Source organism: Pogoniulus pusillus, chromosome 18 (genome assembly GCF_015220805.1).
Source record: "Pogoniulus pusillus isolate bPogPus1 chromosome 18, bPogPus1.pri, whole genome shotgun sequence".
NCBI classification, from domain to species: Eukaryota; Metazoa; Chordata; class Aves; order Piciformes; family Lybiidae; genus Pogoniulus; species Pogoniulus pusillus.
In genome coordinates, this window is record NC_087281.1 from 18684109 (window position 1) to 18704997 (window position 20889).

General features: G+C 42.4%; 2 protein-coding genes across 2 annotated transcripts in view; both read right to left on the reverse strand.

Moving 5' to 3' along the window:
• Window positions 1-20682, reverse strand: part of GREM2 (gremlin 2, DAN family BMP antagonist) — a 73093-nt gene extending 52411 nt beyond the window's left edge. The window contains exon 1 of the mRNA XM_064158629.1: window positions 19721-20682. The gene's annotated coding sequence lies outside the window, so the exon portion shown is untranslated. The remainder of the gene's footprint in view (window positions 1-19720) is intronic.
• RGS7 (regulator of G protein signaling 7) overlaps window positions 11742-20889 on the reverse strand; it is a 194995-nt gene continuing 185847 nt past the window's right edge. Inside the window, exon 17 of the mRNA XM_064158619.1 lies at window positions 11742-13060. Coding sequence (XP_064014689.1) covers window positions 12899-13060 — 162 coding nt within the window. The 3' untranslated portion in view covers window positions 11742-12898. The remainder of the gene's footprint in view (window positions 13061-20889) is intronic.

Sequence of the window (20889 nt, forward strand, 5' to 3'; positions counted from 1 at the left end):
CACAGCTTTCTGATACTGGATCTCGTTATGCCTTTGTCTGCCGGATTAAAGAGTTCTCAAAGCATTCCTGAAGCAGTTTCCTGAATGCCTTCCAATTCTTCAAAATCCTTTTGAAGGTGTGGATACTGGGGCTGGACACGGTATTCCAGCTGACAGTTGAGTTTCATTACCTTGAAATAAGGATTAACTGGGAAGTCAAGACTACATAACTTAGTGTAGTGACATTTCACCTTTGGTGACCTGGGTTTAAATTTCATAGAATCATGGAATAGTTTAGTTGGAAGTGACCTCAGGGATCATCCAGTTTCAACCCCCTGCCATAGGCAGGGCCACCTCCCACTAGAACAGGTTGCTCAAGGCCTCATCCAACCTGGCCTTGAACACCTCCAGGGAAGGAGCATCCACAACCTCCCTGGGCAACCTGTTCCACTGTTTTACCACCCTCATTGTGGGCTCCCCTTCCTTCCACATTTTTTCCCATGGCACCCTGCCAAGAAGGTCCCTGAAGAGGTTGAAATCTCCTGTTCTGAAGTCCAGAGCAGCAAGTTTGCTATGCATGCTTCTTGATGCCTTCTTGATCTTAAACTCTAACATTTTATGGTCACTGCAGCCAAAGCTACCTTTCAGCTTCTCTTCACTCACCAGCCCCTCCCTGTTGGTAAGAACTAGGTCCATCATAGCACCTTTTCTTGTGGGTTCCTCTACCATTTGGAGGAGGAAGTTATCATCAGTGCATTACAGGAACCTCTTAGATTGATCAGGAGGTCTGCAGCAGAGTCCTACTCTCTGTTTTTGCATTGCACATTCCCAGGTGGAGCTCCATGGACTCAAGTTTATCACTGATGTAGAGAGCAACACCCCCTCTTCTTTTCCCCTGCCTGTCCATCCTGAAGAGTCTATAACCATCTATCCCCAAGCTCCAATCGTGAGATTCATCCCACCATGTCTCAGTGATGCCAATAACACTAATCTGTGTTTGGTCAGCAATGGAAATTGTTTTGTTAATCTTACCCTAGCTCCTTTGGCATTTTTCCATATCAAAAAACAATCATTTTCATTGGCATATTTTTATTTCCTGAACAAGGCCAGGCTGAGCTCTGGAGTGGCTCAATAACAGATCTGAATGGCAAAGATATACTGACAGAACCCTATCTGCCCTGGGTGTGTGCTTCCAGGCACAAACATGTTCTAAACAACTGCTGCATGTACATGAACCATAGCCACTCATTTTCCTCTGTTCTGACTTCAGGATTCTTTTCTCCCTTTTGCTTGGTGGTCCTGCCTGAACAACAGGGAAGCCATTTTCTTTACAGCCTTAGAATGAAATGATACTTCACAGCTGCAAAATTATATAAAGACCTGAGGCTTACAAGCAGAGCAGAAGGAAGCCACCCAATTTTAAAATCACTTTTGCACTACAGAATATTCCCAAGCAATATGCAATGAAGTGAGATGATTCCAAATGCTTTTTCTTCAGAAGTAGAAAACTATGACTACATACCAAGTATTTAGGCAGTGATGTCTTCCAGACTATGAAGAGATAGAAACAAAGGTCAGGAAGAGGCACAAAGAAACCCTATCTTAAAATAAATATAGTTGGTGCAAATTTAGTGTAACATAGTTGCACCCATGTGGGGGTTTAGATAGATTCATTAATCTTTAAATACCTATGCATCAGCAAATTCATATATATATATATATATATATATATCTGATACTGATTTTTAATTGACATTAAAAAAATGTATTAGATGATAAAAGTTAAGGCACCACTGTTGGGATTCCACTGACTTCACTTTGGCTTCTATAATATGAGATTTAAATTAGTGACCTAGGTCCCCTTTTATGACTGGCAGAGAGAACAAAATATCTCTAGAAAGTTATTGATGCCACATGTCTTCAGAACAAATTATCTACCCTATGAAGTTGCTCCTTTCTCTCCACTGAATACCAAAACCACTAGAGAAGTCCTTTCTATTAGATGTATAAATTTGAGGAAATTGAAGTTAGGTAATTGTGGCAAATTCCTCCACTGATGTAGGTTAAATATGTGTATGGATATTAATGACTACACTCAAAGTATGTAATCAAAGCAACAAATAATTGCCAGTGCTTTCATACCACATTTTTAACACAGCATTGCTCAGTTTTGTGATGAAAATAGGATGAAGGTACGTATATGAAACACGCATGAGAACTCTGGAGAAAAAAACAAACAAACCAATAACAAGAAACCAAAAAAAAAACAACCAAACAAACAAAAAAACCCAAACTCCACACACACACACTCAAACAAAACAAAAAACCCAAGCCACATTAATTGCAAGAGCTATTGATGTACCTGATGTTCATAAGATGTGATACTAAACTCCTGTGTAGAAAGTGATGATATGCCAGCTTAATCTGTTTTACAATTTCAGTACAAAAAATAAGTTGGTTTCTTCTCTTCTCTTCTCTTCTCTTCTCTTCTCTTCTCTTCTCTTCTCTTCTCTTCTCTTCTCTTCTCTTCTCTTCTCTTCTCTTCTCTTCTCTTCTCTTCTCTCTTCTCTTCTCTTCTCTTCTCTTCTCTTCTCTTCTCTTCTCTTCTCTTCTCTTCTCTTCTCTTCTCTTCTCTTCTCTTCTCTTCTCTCTTCTCTTCTCTTCTCTTCTCTTCTCTTCTCTTCTCTTCTCTTCTCTTCTCTTCTCTTCTCTTCTCTTCTCTTCTCTTCTCTTCTCTTCTCTTCTCTTCTCTTCTCTTCTCTTCTCCCTTCCCTTCCCTTCCCTTCCCTTCCCTTCCCTTCCCTTCCCTTCCCTTCCCTTCCCTTCCCTTCCCTTCCCTTCCCTTCCCTTCCCTTCCCTTCCCTTCCCTTCCCTTCCCTTCCCTTCCCTTCCCTTCCCTTCCCTTCCCTTCCCTTCCCTTCCCTTCCCTTCCCTTCCCTTCCCTTCCCTTCCCTTCCCTTCCCTTCCCTTCCCTTCCCTTCCCTTCCCTTCCCTTCCCTTCCCTTCCCTTCCCTTCCCTTCCCTTCCCTTCCCTTCCCTTCCCTTCCCTTCCCTTCCCTTCACTTCGTCAACTAAGCAAAACTACATGAAGCACCTTCAGACTTCCAGGAGAGCCAGCAGTTTCATGCAAAGAATTGTCACAGTTACAACATGAACAGTGTAGGGGACTGTATGCTCACCATTCAGACTACACTGTACTTTTCAAAACACACAGCTGTACACAGTAGATTCTCAGAAACCATGGCTGTCAGTGTCAGCTGCCATTCAGAGCAATAGTAAAACTCCCATAGCTGGAAACAGAACTAGGACATTGCTGAGCACAGATGGGAACACTGCTTGTGCTGTGAAAACAGTTTAAGTGGTAACTGAACATTTCCTAAGAGGAAATATTTTGTGATTTCCTCATGCATTATTAGTATGTAATTAGTGAAGCAGAGGATGGGAATTTCGATGCCTACATGGCAAGAGCAAGAGCTAACTGACTGAGAAAGGAGGGCAAGAGGATTATCAACAAACTCTTTCAAGGATGTCAGCACCATCAGATATTGCTGATGTGCCTTAGATGCCTAAAGATAAAACCTGTGTATGCACACAGTCACAGTATGAAGGCTTTCTCCATTGTTTAAACTCCTTATTTACTCATCTGAATTGTGTGCTAGAAGACAAAAAAGGTAACCAATCTTTTAAGAATTTTACTTCAGTTCTCCAATGTACAAATTGTAAAGTCACCAAATCACAAAGATTCACAGAATGGCAGGGGTTGGACAGACTTTCTGGAGATCATCTAGTCCAGTCCCTGTTCTAAAGCAGGTTTGCCTAGATCACATTGCACAGAAATGTGCCCAGGTAGGTTTTGAATGTCTTCAGAAAAGGAGACTGCACAACTTCTCTGGGCAGACTGTTCCAGTTCTTCGTGATCCTTAAAGAGGTTTATCTTCATGTTTAGGTGGAACCTCCAGTGTTCTAGTTTGCACCCATTGCCCATTCTCCTATCATTGTGCACCACTGAAAAGAGCCCAGCCCTATTCACGTGATACCTACCCTTTAGATACTAGCACAGATTAAGATCCCCTCTCAGTTTTCTCTCACAGGTCTCTCATCATCACCTTGTAAGAGAAATGCTCCAATCTCCTAATCATCTTCATAGTCCTCCATTGGAGTCTTTCCAGTAGTTCATTTGTGAAGCCCAGAACTGACACAGTGTTCCACACGTGGCCTTGCTAGGGCAGAGCAGAGGGAGAGGAGAACCTCCTCAACATGCTGGCCATGGGTTTTTTTTGTTTGCTTTTTTTAGTGCACCCCAGAATACCCTTGGCCTTCTCTGTCACAAGAGCACACTGCTGGCTCAGAGTTAACTTGTTCACTGTGATTCCCAGGTCCTTCTCAGCAGAGCAGCTTTCCAGCAGGTCAGCCCCTACCCTGTATTGGTGCATGGGGTTATTCCTTCCCAGGTGCAAGACTCAACACTTGGCCTCTTTGAACTTCATAGGTTTCCTTTCACTCAGTTCTTCAGCCTGTCCAGATCTTACTGAAGGGCTGCGCAGCATTCCTGTGCATCAGCCGCTCCTCCCAGCCCACATGGCATGAATCCTTTGAGTGAGCCTTAGCTACCAACCAGCATACGAAAATAAGCAAGGCTCCTTCACTCCTCCGAGGGCGACAGGGGCTTGCTTTTCAGCGTAGTAACTCGCTTCAGGACAAAGCTACAGAGGCAGCGGCTGCATTTCCACGGCAGAGCGGCTTACGGCGGCAGGTTTGCCTTTGCTCCATCTAGTGGCGACTGGGCAGGAATTCTCCTTCCCTCCTCTCCCCCCCCTCCCCGCCATGCAGAAGCAGCAATCTGTGAGCTATGCCTAAAAGTTCGTATTGGGTGTGCTCGGCATTGTCTGGGCATGTTTGTCTCGAGTTAAGCACAGAAGAATTCGATGAATGGGCTTTGATGTGTTCACCACTGACACAACGTGGTTCCCATTACACCAAACCACCCTTGATACAGAAGCCTGATAGGGAAACTGTTGGAGAAAAGGCAGGATGAGAAAGTGCCTGATGTGGATGGAAGCAAAGGTCTGAGGAATTGATGTAAGAAAGAGGTGTAATATTAGAAAGGTTTGAAACAAATACATTTGTGCCTTCTGCTAAAGATTACTTAGGTCATAGAAATTTAACTGGGAAGTAACTGGTTCATTCATAGTCAAATGTGTCCTTGAGTCCTCAGTCAAAAATCTTGGCTCAGATCTTGTTTTCCTGATGTACTGGAAGCAGACCAGCTCTGTACAAAGTCTTCTACAGATTCTTGCATTAGTCCTTGCTTTTCTTTGATGCTTCACCTAAACTTGCACCCCTTGAATTTGCATGTATGTTTCCAAATAGGACAGGAATGACAGGAAGGTAAGGCACATCTCAGGCTGCATACAGGCCCAAGCAAGGGATCATCTCTGGTTATATCAGTTCTCATATTAACTTTCTTTAACACAAGGCTGGATTTTGTGTTGGCTTTATACACCTTAAATTGTCTGTGCAAAATGTATCCAAATCCAGCATAAGTGCAACACCTGAATCGTAGGAATATTCAAAAACCATCAAGATGTGTCAGCTTTAATTAAAGATGAAAAATTGATTACGTATGTGTGTGCATGTAGAAACAGTTGCACACATATATCCACAGTGGCTGTATTACTTTCTGTATACATATATATAAAATGTAGCTATATCTCAGATATCTTAGCCAAGGATCTGGGTCTCATGGACAAACCAAAAAGAAATCCTTCTGAGATTTTGGATGAGGGCAGATATAGGAAGTGATTTTGTATGACTCCTCTATCAGTAAGGACAAGAAAAACAAACAAAACTATACACAGTAAGAAAATGTCCATTAAGCATCACTGAATCATGCCTCTGTTTTCATTCAAATCATATAGCAATTAGTCAGTTACAATCTGTTTTAGAAGAAAGAACATACTGTTTTTGTACATTGTGCTTTGTGTACTGTTGAGGCAAGATTAAGACAAATAACCAATAATGAAGACAATATTTTCCTTTGATATCAGTAAGTATTGGCATCAAGAAACCATTGCCCCATTATTTTGCATGGGAAGAATTCAGTCTAAACCTTTTTTTCATCAAGTTAAGGAGGTTATGTCATATGGTAAAAGCTGAATATTCAAAATAAATCACTAACAAGTCATTTTGGCTGAGCAATATGTGTATCAGATAGGCAATTGAACATGTCTAGAAGAAAATGCATTCCTGTCATAAGACACAGAGTCAGAGCCTGATGAGTTTGTATATTTTGCAAACAGTTACACAAGTAACCAGACATTTCCTGCACAACTCAGTATTTTTCAGGGAATGTCCTAGACCTTATAGCAAATAATTGTAGATTACACGCTTAGGCCCTGATTCAGCACCCACTGCTGCGTGTTTCTCTCTTTTCCTGTAGAGCTCTGCACGACTTGCTTGTCAAATGTGCATTGTAAAATCCATTGCAACATTCAATGTGAGCCAGTGACTGAGCATCATGCATTAGTGTGTTCCAGAGTTGCATTCCCAGAAATCTGGCAGAAGCTAATAATCACAGGCCCTTTTTGTACTTCCCTCAGTCTCTGATGCAGAGTGTCCTGAATGATTTAGAGCCTAGAGAGCTGAACCCCTCCATTACCCAGAGGCAGGTCTGGTCCCACATGCTCCTTCTCTTCACTGCAGATGCCTGCCCCACATGGGGGTCACTCCAGCTCCACACCCACAGCCATTCGCTTGTTCGCTAGTGCTTTGTTCGCTGCTGAGCTTCAGGTTACACATGGCAGGTCACAGATGTATAGGTGTCTGACTATAGGTGTCTGGCTCCAAGGAAGATATCTTGGAGGATGAGTTAAGCTCCCCATGGGGAGTGTGTGGGAGATGTAAGTGCCTTACAGGCAGTGTGTGATAGCCAAAGGTTCTGAGGGTAATTACAAAAGCTCCTGCTAATTTGATCTGCCATAAATCTCTGAAAGTTTTATCAGCAGGAGGTATCTAAAAATAAGCTCATTACTCTTTCTCACAAATCACCTATGCTTTTTCCCCTAATTTCACTACCTAGCCATATGACAGAAAACAGATTATCAGTGGACAAATTAGACCTTCTCCTGGTGACAACATAGCACAACTCCCTCCAAAAGAGGATCTATGCCAGTATAAGCTTGGTTTATGTAAGACTGTTTTTTGCAATAGGGTTACTCTGGATCTACCCTGCAGAAAATCAGAGCAGATGTGTAGTGTCTGTGTGGAAATAGGAGCCTTCCTTCCTAATCACTGCAGTGATACCTCAGGCACCGATTAGACCCCAGGCAGGGCATTTCTCATGCTATAAAGTCTGGAGGTAGGTGAATATTTTCACAGTCAAAGTGAGGCTGGGAAGAAAAATTTAACAAAAAAATCTGGCCTGGCTCCATGAAGCTCTGTTTCTCATTTCACCTGAACTGTTTAGAATTTTTACAACTGAAATTGCTTCTTTCCATCTGTGAAGCATTTGCTTCTTGGAAAAGATGCACAAAGCCAAGACATGAAAGACATTTGAAATAAATAAATAAATGCATGCATTCTTTGGAGAATCCATGCTGTTTTTCTACTGCTCCCCACTTTCTTATGAAGACCTCTCCACAGATGGAGGGCAGCCGTGGTCTCCTCAGCAGTAATGAGGGATAGAAAATAACTCCAATAAGTAAGCTACAGTAGCTCATGTGTCTGTAGGCTTAATAAGTTCTGCTTCTAAAGCATAACTTCTAAAGCATAGACTACTAACTAGTTTAGTGAGGAGAGGGCATCTTAGCTATGCATTCAAAATTGTCATAACATAACTTCCAAAGAATAGTTCACCTAATAGGCCTGTGGGTAGGACTGCTTGATACAAACATTTTGGGCAGGAAGGCAATGGAGGATGTCAAGTGAGACCGCAGCACCCAGTTCAAGGGCTATTCAGGTTTGTGCTCCTGCTGACACTAAGGTAGCTGAAGATGGACTATTTTATATGGCTTAGTGGAGACTGAGACACAACATATTTTTTTCTGGTCTCTCTGCAGTCTCATGGAGTTTACAAGTACTTAGTAAAAACAATAAAACTGCAATGATAGTTTACAGTCAGCTTCAAGCTTCCTCCACCTGCTCAGACTATGAGCATCTCTCTTTGAAAGACATCACACAGCAGCTTACCTAGAGGCATTTCTGAACTGAGACTCTGTCAAGTAATTGAAGAATTTTCCACTGCCTTTTGATCTGAAATGATTGCAGTAAATCAGAGTAAGTATATGCAAGGAAGGACAGCAGTGAGGGCAGATACTTGCTCAGAAAGAATCAAAGCCTTTCCATTGACCTTGGCTAAGTGCTGCTGGCCTATTTTTTCTTGCTGGAAAGTAATTGCTGTGTCCTTTCACAAGCTCCATGTAGTGACTAAGTTCAGTTGGTGACAACTACCAAAATCTGCCTGCCTAAACACAGGGATCTGTGTAGGCTGTTTTGGTGGACTTGGATTCAGAAAGCAAATGCTGCATAATCAGGCAACAGAAAAAGTTATTGGGCTGTTCTCAAAGTGATTAATTCTTCAATAGGACTAAAGTGATTATTTTATGGGATTTTTCTGCTTAGCATCTCTAAAACAGTGGCAGGAGTTATTTCAGAAAAGCACATGCAGTTCTACTGTCAGGTAAGCTGATTTGCAGCTAGATGGTGACACTTGCCTCCACGGCCCACCAAAATGGGGAACCACGTTTCCTTCACGTTTTGTGTTGCTGGACCTACAGCTGGCTTGTATTTGAAGAACACAGAAGAGGAACCAGATCCAGTAAGAACCACTTGTTATTCAGGTTGAAAGCTTGGCTGGTTGTTAAGAGTGAAAAGAAAATTTGCTCCTTACTCTTTAAATACTCTGGAACACTGAAAGCATGAGATCCAATCTCCTTTTGAGGCTCATAGACTGCTATTAAAGAAGACTCAAGAGTAAGTCTGTTCTAAAATCTTTTCCTCAGCTTACAGGAATTTTGGATATACAAACCATCAAGTTCTGAGCAAGAAAAGAAGAGAAAAACTATAAAGCCCATGATGCATTTGATCCCAGGCCTAGCAAGGTGGTGTGCTGTAGATGAGTTTGAAAACTCAAGTTCTATCACTCTACAATAGTCAGAGCTATCAGACTCGCCTTAATGTGTTACACAAAGGGGCTGCAGCACACAAAGCCTGGAACACATCAGTTTACAGATCCCAAGAGGGTCCTGTGGAGTCTATTACTTTGATGAAGTGGTATTTAAAATTGCATTACCCGGCGGTTGTTTAACTCTCCAGATGTTGCCCCTGTGGAGTGTTTAATACAATGTGAAGTGCTGTTAGGCTGGGCCATAACCTCATGTCATCTTTTCAGCTGGTCATATCAGGCCTTCCTATCTCCTACTAAACAAATACAGGATGAGCTGACAATGCAGTTCTCCTCCTCTGCCGTTCTTTTTTCCTGTAGTGAGTAGGGGGGAAAAAAACCCAAACAAACAACAAAATAAACATAAAGAACAAACCTCAAACCAATCCAAAAGAGCAGGAGGAAGGAAAGAGATCAGAAAGCAAAGAGATCCTAAGAAACTTTGGTTCAGCTAGGTTTGTATTTTCCCCGCTGGCTCTAACAGCTCGGATAAAGCAGCCTCGTGCTGCCATCTGCTGTTGCTGCTGCTTTAACGATGCTCACCTGTTTGAACGCATCAGCAGGGAGCAACTAAAAAGTAATCAGCATCGTGAATAAATAAGCACTAATTCTAAAGGGAACCAGGCAAAAAAATCTATGACAAAACAGTCCTACTTCTAATTTCTGACAGCATTTTAAAATCTTTGTACAACACACTGATAGTAATTCCAGTGGTCACTAAAAATATGTTGCACACCTGCAACCTCAGTTAATTTTCAGAAGCATTTAGTCAGAAACCTCATACAACTTGCAACACAAGGACCTGAGGCTCCACTGTGGTTTTTATGGTTTAGATATTTGTTGTCACAGGTATTTGTTTTACAGAGCTGGCTTTCAAAGTGAATTAAAATCAATGGATGGCACATTAGATCATCACTGCAAAAAGGAACTCTGAAGGGTGTATGCTCTCTAAAAACTATTTGAGACTGCAAACTGAGGAATCACCAACTTTTAAAATATTGAATCAAATCCTTGTAACCACCAAAAGGAATTCAGTTGGCATGCATAAATACTCAGGACCATGAAGATAATCAAAGGGCTGAAGCATCTCCTCTGTGAGGACAGGCTGAGAAAATTGGAGCTGTTCAGCCTGGAGTAGACCATGGTTCAGAGAAATTTTACAGCAGCCTTACAGTACTTAAAGGATCCTGTCAAAAGATGGTGTTGTGACTTAAGCAGGTCAAAATAGGCTTATACATGTCCTGGCTTGCCCAGACATGCTTTTCTCCTCTCCCTCCTGCTATGGGCAGAAGGAATCACTGGAAAGAGGACAAAGAACTTGGAGCCACTGAGTCTAAGGACTCTGGCCTGCCCAGAGTTGTTTACATCCTGTGGTAAACAAGATACACATGCTTAGCTCATGCTTGCCTTGTGCAAGGCCTATGTTTTTCCCAAATGTAGATAAAGGAAGCCTATGGCTTCACCTAATGTGGTCAAGGTTGGGTAACTGCCATTCTGATTGGCTAGTCTGTGTCCAAAGGCCCATTGATCTCTGGCTACATTGATAAAAGGAGTTGAGCAGGTAACGCAATGTGTTCTTGCTTGCTTGCCTGCTGCCATTGCTTACGGTATCCTGAATTGCCTGGAAACTGCCTGCCTCAAGTTTACCAGGAACAGGTCCTAAATGCCTTCACACAATCGGCCTGCATAGCCAGTGTGACATTGTGCTAAGACTGCACATCGCACGACTTCCTGCCTACATCTGAAAGTCTCCTGACAAGACAGGAATCCTGGAGATACACACATCATCCAGAGAAGCCAGGATGAGGTGAGAGATTGTCTGTCTCCTTTCTCAAGCCTGTGAAGAATCAGAAGCCTCAGTGGTTGACAAGATAGTAACAGGATTCCTTGAAAGCGTTTGGATATGGTCTGAAGCTGTAGCTAGCCCTACGAGTTGGGAGATATTTTTGTGAGTAAATACTTAAAGTCTCTTGTAATTCACCATAGCCTTCTGCCATAAGCAGAAAGGGGCTCCTTGAGTACATCTGATTCTATGGACAAGTGGTGCATTGACTGCAAGTGGTATACTGACCGCAGGAACCTTCTCTTCCAGTTCAATTAATGTTTATGTATTTCTACAAGCTATTTCTAAAGCTAGTTATTCCTTCTCACCTTTGCAGGTCCATCTTCTGTGCCACTTATCTCTTCTAAAAATGCATGGCTTCAGGAGTTCTTTGGCAGCAAGAAACACAGATGTATCTGCATCCTTCCAGGATGAAGGAGCTAGACTGAAAAGAAGCATTTTGTATTTGTATGCTCACACAAGCTAAATCAACAGGCCCGTGCTTACTCACAGAGTAGCAAACCTTGAGCTACAGGTATGGTTAGTGCCAGTTTTGATGGGCACCATACCAGGTTTGAGACTGAAAATGTTCTGCCAAAGATTCAGTACAGACAGACAGATCCAAGCTTAGAAAAGCTGCTAACACACACTTGGTTTTAGTCTTTCCCCTCTCCTCAGTTCTCTCCTGTTCTTATTGTTGAGGCCAAATATCAACAGTTAATGCAGGTACTTGGTGTGACGCAAATTGTTAAGTGAACTGGCAGTAATATAAATCTGAAATGCATATATATATAGAGATTTATTTAAAGAGAGAACTTCTTCAATATATTTCAGTTACAATTGATACATGAGTCCGTGGCAAGGAAATAATATTTTCAACTCATCTTAACAGACTCCTGGACAGCTGTGATGGCACAGGGCAGTAAATGTTAGCCTGGGGCTGGAGGCTGTGTTCACATCCCTTAGGACCACCCAGAAAACAAAAATCACCAGTATTGTTTTGTACAGACACAATTCATGGTATTTGCTCAGTAACATTCATGTGTTTTCAATCAGTACTTTGCAAGGAAGAGAGAGCACCCATAGGAAGCAGACAGTTTTAGGGTAGATGGGAACTGTAGGTCAAGTAAGCATTCACCTTTTCAGGCCAAATACTCAAATACTCAAAGGAGCCTTTTAAAATGAACAGTATCACAGTCCCCCTATCTTCCTGGGCATGAAGAGTATTTATAGAAACAGATTTTGCTGGATCACATTGTATGGTTCAGTTTACCTTTTAGTATCAAGATCTTATTTAAATGGGTGTATATGAATTAAAAGATAATTCAGGCATTGCTTTGTCAAATTTTGGTCTCATCTGACCTGATAGTCCCCATTCTAAGACCTGTATTTTTTGTGTCATTCTTGTCAGTGTATCATCTTCTGAACTTAAAAGCTTCAAAAGTTTTGAATTGTTGTTGTTACTGTCCTTTATCCAATAGAAAAAGAAAAAAGATGTGTTTATTGCAGAACAAAATTACTTGTTTTGTACTTCTCACATATTTTTATTAAGCACTTGGACAGATATGCATCCATTTATTATAGAAATAATCTCTGGCTTCTTAGTTTGCAAATGTTGTTTGAAAGTTCACAAGAGCAGTTCACAAGAGAGTGAACTTTCTATACTGATAAGTTCAGTCACTACAATAAATCCTGAGACAACCGCCTGCTTAGCAGCATTGTGCACTGTGCCTCAAAGGCTAAAACAGGGAAGCTGGGAGCTCTACATCTGAATATTTCAAAATCTCTTAACAGCTTGATTGGAGTTTGACTTTCTTCTTAAATAATGCAAGTTGTTCTGAAGAGAAAATGTGATCACAATTATCTAATAGTCAAATCCTTGATGGCTAATATACAAAGCTCCACTACTACTAAGAGAGGTTTCATTTCAGCAAAGCTTATGGCAGCATTTTGTAGTCACTAGAAAAAAAGTGTTCTTTGTGCGTGCTGTAGTTCAGAGCTGTAAGGTCTTTGTGAATGGTTACTCTCAAAGCGCTACAGAAGTTCCCCGGGTCAAGGTGGTTCCTGGCTCCTCGGAAAAATGAATGTGGGGTTCCAGCCTGGGAGGAAAGAAATAAGTGAAAAAGGAGCATCCTTGGGCTAGGCAGGACAGGTCTGCCTAGAGCAGCTCTGCAGCCATGACCATTCAGTGCTAAGCTGGTTCAGGAGAAGGAAGAAAGGTGAATGCTGACCCCAGTAAATACAAGCATCCATGAATGCAGTTTCTCAGCCACAGTAAAACTTTAGCTTTATTTGTCAGAGCAAAAGGATTTTCGGATTATAAAATGAGTCGGCATGTGGTCACCCAACCACATAATTTAGGACACAGAACATCCTTGAATTTGATCCAGTTTAAACTTGAGTAGATCTTTTAGATTAAAAACCCCAACAACATCTATTCTTGATTTTAAAATTACCAATGGTAGAAAAGCCACAGTAGCCTACTGAGATCCATGCCAGTAGCAAAGTACTTGTGAAATGCATAGCTTTTTGCTTCATTTGTCCAGCTCCAGCCACCAGATCTTTTTATGTCTGTATTTACTAGATTGGAAGAGCATAGTCCTGAAGTTAATACTTACCATCTGTAGCCAGCAGTCCTTTAACCTTTTCTTGATATGCTTATTAGACTGCATACCTATAACATCTCTCAGAAGGTGCTTTCCAGTTTTTTGGCTGTGCCCACCCTCTCTGGTTTTCAAGCATTCTTTAAGAGTGCCTGAAGCAAACACCATGTTTCAGAGCTTGACACATGTACAGAGGAAATAAGGTCTCACTACCAAAAATGCATGTTCCAGAAGTCAGATTAGTTTTCAACTAGTTTTACTTCTGGAGTTCACATCTAGCTGATGCTCTGGACATGACCTGCTATGTCCTTTTTAAGCTCACTGCTCCCTGATGCAGGGTGCTCCCAACAGCATGTGCAGAACCTTGTTCTCTTGTGACTGACTTCACTTTTCCCCACTGGATAAATGACTATTGCTCATTTGTTTGCCTTAAAATGACCAAACACTTCAGAATTTTTCTTCAAGAGTCCCTTAAACCCTATTTACATCTGACAACCCAAATCTCCGCAACATCTACCAAAGTATTAAGTGATGATTGTGTTCTCTTACTGGTCCTTATTAGTTACCTCTGTTAACTAATACGAAAACTAGTACCATATTTTTTGCAGGTCACTGTCGAAAACAAAGCTGCTTGCTGCTGAACTGTTCAGCAGCAGAAATGTTAGCTATTCTATGTAGTTTCATCTCCCTAAAGTCACATATTAATATTCTCTTAATGTCTAAGATATTTTACAGGGTTACTGTAATGCATTTTTTAGTCTCTCTCAAGTGGAGGAAAGATTGGCAAGTAGAAGTCATTTTGTCTGTTTCTATGATGCTTTTCAGGTGAGAGCAGCAAAGTTAAACAATCAACTCCAGGAACTAATTGAAATAATATATTCTGCATGTACTAATAGTAATAACATGTTATACATAGGTGAAATGAAAGCCACAACAAAGATAAATGAACAGTTTCACAAGAATTTAGTAACAGACCATAAAAGGAACCCTGAAAGAAACAAGGAAGCAGCTCTCTGGTGCCTTGATTTATTCATGAAGGAAAACTCGCTCTCTGTCTGAAATTGATTCATACTCAGTCTCATCTCTACATGTGAACTTTATCTCTTTGCCCTCTTTAAAATGATAAGCATCTTTTAATGTCTGATAAGTCTCTACAAACCAATTTCTTTCAGGCTGTCAAAAAGACATATGCATCACACAGAAAAAAAAAATCTCATGGATCTTATTCCACAGTGAGTTGTAAGAAATATCCAATTACAAATGAGCAGGAACGCATATTTTCCATGATTCACGCAGCAGAACCCATCTAGGCTACGCAACTGTTGCACAGAATTTGAACTTCCATAGAAAAAAATGTTACCAGGCAGTCTGATGGTGAAGAAAGCCTTCCCAAACAGGAACTGAGCATGAATCAAGTCAGGATGACTCAGATTGTTTTTGTGATTCTGCAGAGAGACAATCTGAGATAATAGCTGGGTTTTGTGAACTAGTGCTATAATTTATTACAATAAAAATTCAAAATGCAATGACTTATATTGATATTGCTTTTGTGAGTTGGGTCTTTATTTTCACTACACATATCAAGAACACTGTAGCACTTATATTTATATCACCTCTGGGTGAATTAACGTAGAGCTAAAGACTTTAAAAGTCCTCTGTGTGCTTTGTAGGCAATATGTGAGCATTCATCATACAAACATAGCGACATCCCTTTCGTAGGTTTGGTGAAGTACATTTTGATAAGAACTCACTAATGGCACATCAAGACCGAGTTTAGGGAGGTAGGCAGCCAGCCTTAGCACACCAAGAATTTTATAATTCAGTTGTTACATGCTGAAGCTTGGAGCTTGTGACAGAATGACATTTCTTTTCCAGATGGTGAAAAAAAACCCAATGAACGACGGGGAAATCGGCTTTTGCTTAAATATACAAATTAGATTTGTGCACAAAGAAAGAAAGAAACCAAGGCTATTTCTGTTTCACAAAACAGAATCACTGTCCAGGTGTTGTAGCTAGTGTAGTGTAGGCAGCACAAGGTATCAGTATAGCTAAAGGAGAACTCTGGTGTTTGTGTGTTGCACAGGCAGGTTAAGTAAATGGTTTTAATTTAGCCAACCAGATCCCATGACTCAAGGTGAGAAAACTTCGTCTTTATTTCTGCACCCTATGCTTTGCCAGAAAGCTGTTCCAAATCAAAACTATATTTATCCATTATTTACCAGTTTAGTTAACTGAGGACAAGTTGTTCTCAAAATATTTGTTTAAATCGGCCAGCCAGGCAGCAAGAAGAATAAGAGGAAAGAAAAAAAATACAACAAAACCACATCTAAAATTCAAAGGAAAACCTTTCTGTTTATTTTGTCAAGATTTGGTCTAGATCTGCAGTCAAAAGATGAGAATGATGACTATCAAAATAAGGGAGAGAGACTAGAGACTCTAAAGAACAAAAGAGGCAGAGACAGGAAATTTCCTCTGGGAACTTCCCAAGTTTCCATTAAAAAGGGAAAAATAGTGGTCTGCTCACAAACAAGCAACAGATGGAAACAAAAAATGAGAAAGTAAAGATGTGTGACCAGTAATTTTAATGAATAGAGATGTCAGGTTCTGGCCTTGTCTGCAGATTTCCCTGAATGGATGTTAGAGCCACAGACTAAGTTAAGTTAAGGATGCTGAAGTAAATGGAAAATGTCTGAAACTTTGGGAAGGTCACACCTGAGTGTGCAGTAAAAGGGGAAGATTTAGCTTTCATTTTTAATTAGCTTCAGTTTGGAAATTATTGAGGATTCTTTCAGTACAAAATTATATTTGAGGTCACTCCCTCTGAGAGAATATTTTCATTCGTAGTTTTTACTGACAAATTATCTTAATAGAACACAGTGAGTGCAGTGGGTATGTATCAGCAATGACTCTGAAAGGACAAACACTGCACAACAAGTCTTACAGCATTCAGGAAGGACAGTCTAAGTTTAACCGCAAAGACATCCAAACGTGTTAAGAAATGTGTCTGAAACAAAGTGACTAGCAAATCCTCCAAAAATCAGTCTTTGTGGGGAGAATTGATGTGGAAGGCATATTGTATTCTTAATCCATAACAGACTGACACATCTGTTGAAAAACAAACTGCAATTCTTTCTAAACTATGAAGCCTTGAAGGGAGACCGAGCATCGATTTATTAGCCAGTGAAAAGGTCCTTTAGCTGCTTTCCTCTTGCCCCAGCCAGATGTCCCTGTGCTGCTCCCTGGCTTGTTTCTAAACAGAACAATACAGACTTGTACATAGTGGAGAGACAGGTAGGTGAGCTATAGATTGGTAGGTAGTAGACAAGGTCACTTGTTCTTTTCTCACACAGTTCTCTGGTTTGTGATGCAGTAGCTTTATTTTCCTTATCATATCTTCCCACTGATTACATGTCCTTCCTGAGTCAGCCTCCAGTGGTGTGAATGGTTCCCACTATAACTTTCCTTATGAATGTGGGCAAAGAGCTTGCAGTCTTGACAACCATATTATAAATGATGGAAGCACATGCTGTTGATGCTTTAGCTAGTACGAGAGTACAAGCTTCCAAAACTTTTCAGGTTTTATAACATTAGACAACATTGTTATTCCAGTCTTACAAACAAGAATTGGGACAGAGATGATTCATCACAATAAATACCTGGTTTATGGCCCAGATCTAATTATTTGCGGCCACTAGGTTCCTGCAGCATATTCAGGTAACACTGATGTCCTGAATTGCAGGCCTTTCTCCACTTTTGTTTTTTGCCCATGTTCTGGCATGCCTCCTCCAAGGCCCACAGACTGCCTTTCTTAGGCTCAGGCCACTCCACACACACATGAGCACCATGGCCCAATTTGCCAGTGTTGGTCTTTCTCCCTCTATGTACATACAGAGGGATTATTTGAACAAACCCAAAGAGTTACTGTTCTAGAAGTTCTACAGATTCCTAGGAAATGCTATATGGAGAGCACAATCAACAAAGCCACCTTTGATGTGGACAGACTGCCAAAGTTCACGGGATCACAGGATGTCAGGGGTTGGAAGGGACTGAAAGAGATCACTGAGTCCAACTCCCCTGCTAGAGCAAGACCATACAGTGTGTTGTTTCTTTTCCTTGTGGGGAACTGAATCTGCTAGTACACTAAACCATTACCTCCCAAACAATGAAAGACCCATACGGTACTGCATGAAAAGTCACTTAAAACCTTACTGTCAAGGGGAAAGAGGAGTTAGTAGTAATCTCCCAAAGAATTACACTTCAAAAGGGGCAGCCTGCAGGAGTCACAGTAACATTCACAACGCCATCAACTCCCTCAGTGTGATTGCAGCTTCTTTTCTCCATCAGCATGAGACAGGCTTACAGCCAACAATGTTTCCACACATTAAATGAGTAGTAGAAATAATAATAATAATAGTAATAATAACAACAACAACAAAGGTAATTATACCTGCCCTTCTCCATCACTGCTCCACATGGAAGGCTTTATGAAACAGTTTTCCATCAGAGCTGTGCCAATTGCACACACCATGGGGCAGATGCAGAGCACGTATGTTTCAAAGGATGTGCAGTGGAGTCACTGTCACATGAAATGCCAGCATTTGAAAAGACTCTAGCAGAACTGCTGGGGGATCCTGTGGAGTGGAAATCTTGTCCCTCCTACAACCAGAGACAAGACCACCCAGCCTGTGCAACAGTAGATTGTGATGTGCAGCCTCCATCCTACTGTTCCTGCTTGCCACCTCCATACATGGGGCATGACACAGCTACACCCATTCACTGTCACAGTTACCAGGCTGATGGTGACTAATATAAGCTTTTTAATTTTTCCTTGATGATGAATATTTTTACACTGCCAAAGAGGAACATAGTGTCCCACTATAAATTTTTCGTTTTCTTGTCGGTTTCTATAAAACTGGAAGGGCCAACAAAAATCACATGGGATGAAGGGCTCCCAAACCCTAGCTTTGAACTAGCTCCTAATGCCTAAACTGCTGCCTTTACAAGCCAGCTACGAGCAAGCGGGAAGCAAGCATATGTCCCTGTTCTGAAAGCTGCTCTCCCAGCTCTGCTGAATCCAGCACTGCCTTGGGCACCACCAAGCTCAGCAAAGACAAAGAATATCTACACAGTCGTGGTGTGGCTATAGCAGGACATGGTCACGTTTCTTAGCCCCAAGCCACATCACACAAGCTGAAGCCCAGCAGGCAGCTCTGTTCAGAACTATGCCCCTCTGAGACAAGTTCTCCTTGCACCCCTGGGAAGCCATCACCTCTCCAAGCTGCAGGAAAACCACGTTTTCAGGGGTCATCAGACTGTCTCATTTTTAGCAAATGATGTACACATCAGTGAATTCTCCAGATACTATAAGACTATCCTTCAGCCTGCTACACCACCTCTGAAAGTGACTCCCCACCTAGACCGCATCCCTTCAGGTTATCCTTCATTTGTTTGTCAGTGTGCTCCTTTAGATCTGCAGTTTGCTTTGATTATTTGAACATCTGGAAGTTGTCGCATGCTTTTTTTGACCATGACCATCTGAAATATTACCCAGCAGGACTTGGTAGACACAGTAAGGAAACAAAAACATCCTACTCATAAGAACATGTGGCAGGAATTATCAAATGACACCATCCCAAAGGAGAAGGCTATATATCCAAGCAAAAACAAACTTCTTTCCATCCCCTAAAGCTGGGACAATTGCTTTCCATAACATCCATTCCAGACATTAAGAAAAAATAAAAGCCTAACGCACTTTTCATTAAATGTTATGAAAGTTGTCTGTGTACTTCTAATGGAGAAAAAGCAATTTTTTTCATCCTCTGAATTTCAAAGCCAAAGAGCAGCGATACACACAGACACACACACACACATTTCTCCATGAAAAAGCCTCCCCAAAACAGTTCATCATCTGAGATTATTAGAGTGCATAGTCCTAATGTGCTTGTTGCTCTCAAAGACATAGGTGCAGGATCTTTGGTAGAGGTGGAATGGGATACACAAAAAAGTTAAATTAGATGGGCTGAAATAGAGAGTCAGATTTTCTCAGCACTCCCATCACATGGACCATGTGCACCCAATGTAATTTAACTAAGCAGGTGGAAGCCCATGAAATCCATGCACAGTTTCTTGTTCTTATCAAGTGCCATAAAAACATACCTTTGCAGTTTGGCAGTGGTTATCCAGTGATTTTAGGCAAAAGCTTCTCCCTAACGTTGGAATCATAGATAAAGTTTCCTCCTGGCCTGTCCGTTTGTCTGCAGAGCATAGGACCTAAATTCCACCACCCTGGATGCAATTAGGGGAGCAACCAGGTGCATGCACGACTTCAAAGCCCACCTTTCGTCTGGGCAGCTTGCTGGACGGGGGCTGTCTGCTGGCATTTCCTACCAGGGACGCGCCCAGGCTTCTGCGAGCACTTGCAGACAAATCAGTGTAGCCAATACGTCCATCAGTCCTCAGCCTTTGCACATCTCCACAACCACATCACACCTTGATGCATCAGTCTGTGGTTTTCTTTTTCATTCGGGGCTACTTCTCTATTAAGTGGCACAGCAGCCTGATTTTCCATTAGCCCCATGGCTACTGAAGTAAATTCAAGCCAAGCCAAATGTATCATGACACAGTCCTGGCGGCCTAGAAGGAATTCCTTGTAATGCAGCCACCTTGGGTCCCGGGAACCATCTTACAGGAGACGTTGTCCTCTGGTGTGACAGAACCAAAGCAGTCCACGTTCTTTTCATCGGGATACGATGAGAGGTGTTTGGGTTTGGTTGCTTTTTAGTAGCAACTACCGACGGTTGTGCCGTGCCTGTGTTCCAGCTGCTGACCTGTGATCAGTACAATACGCGGCGGCCTCAACAGCTTTTCACGGGCAGTGCCGTCCGGTGTCAGCCTCGGCACGCAGGCCTCCTCCTACTCGCCGCCTGCCCATCGCTTCCAACTCCCGCGCACTTCTTCGCCTCAGCCTGCACCGCGCCTCGGGAACCCGCTCTCCACCGGGCCAAAGGACTGCAAACGAAGGCGGGAAGGGCAGGCGGCGATCCTGTGAGAAGGGCAGGGCCCTGCGGCTGAGGCAGCGCCAGGCGCGGGGCGTCCGACCCCTCGCGCCCGTCTCGCGGCGTGCTCTGAGGCGCAGCAGCGTCCGCGAGGGCCCCGTGCGAGGCCCGGTCGGCAGCGCGCGCACGGCCGCGAGGGATCGCCGCTCCCGCCCGCCCGGGGCCAGCGCAGGGCCGCGAGGGATCGCCGCTCCCGCCCGCCCGGGGCCAGCGCAGGGCCGCGAGGGATCGCCGCTCCCGCCCGCCCGGGGCCAGCGCAGGGCCGCGAGG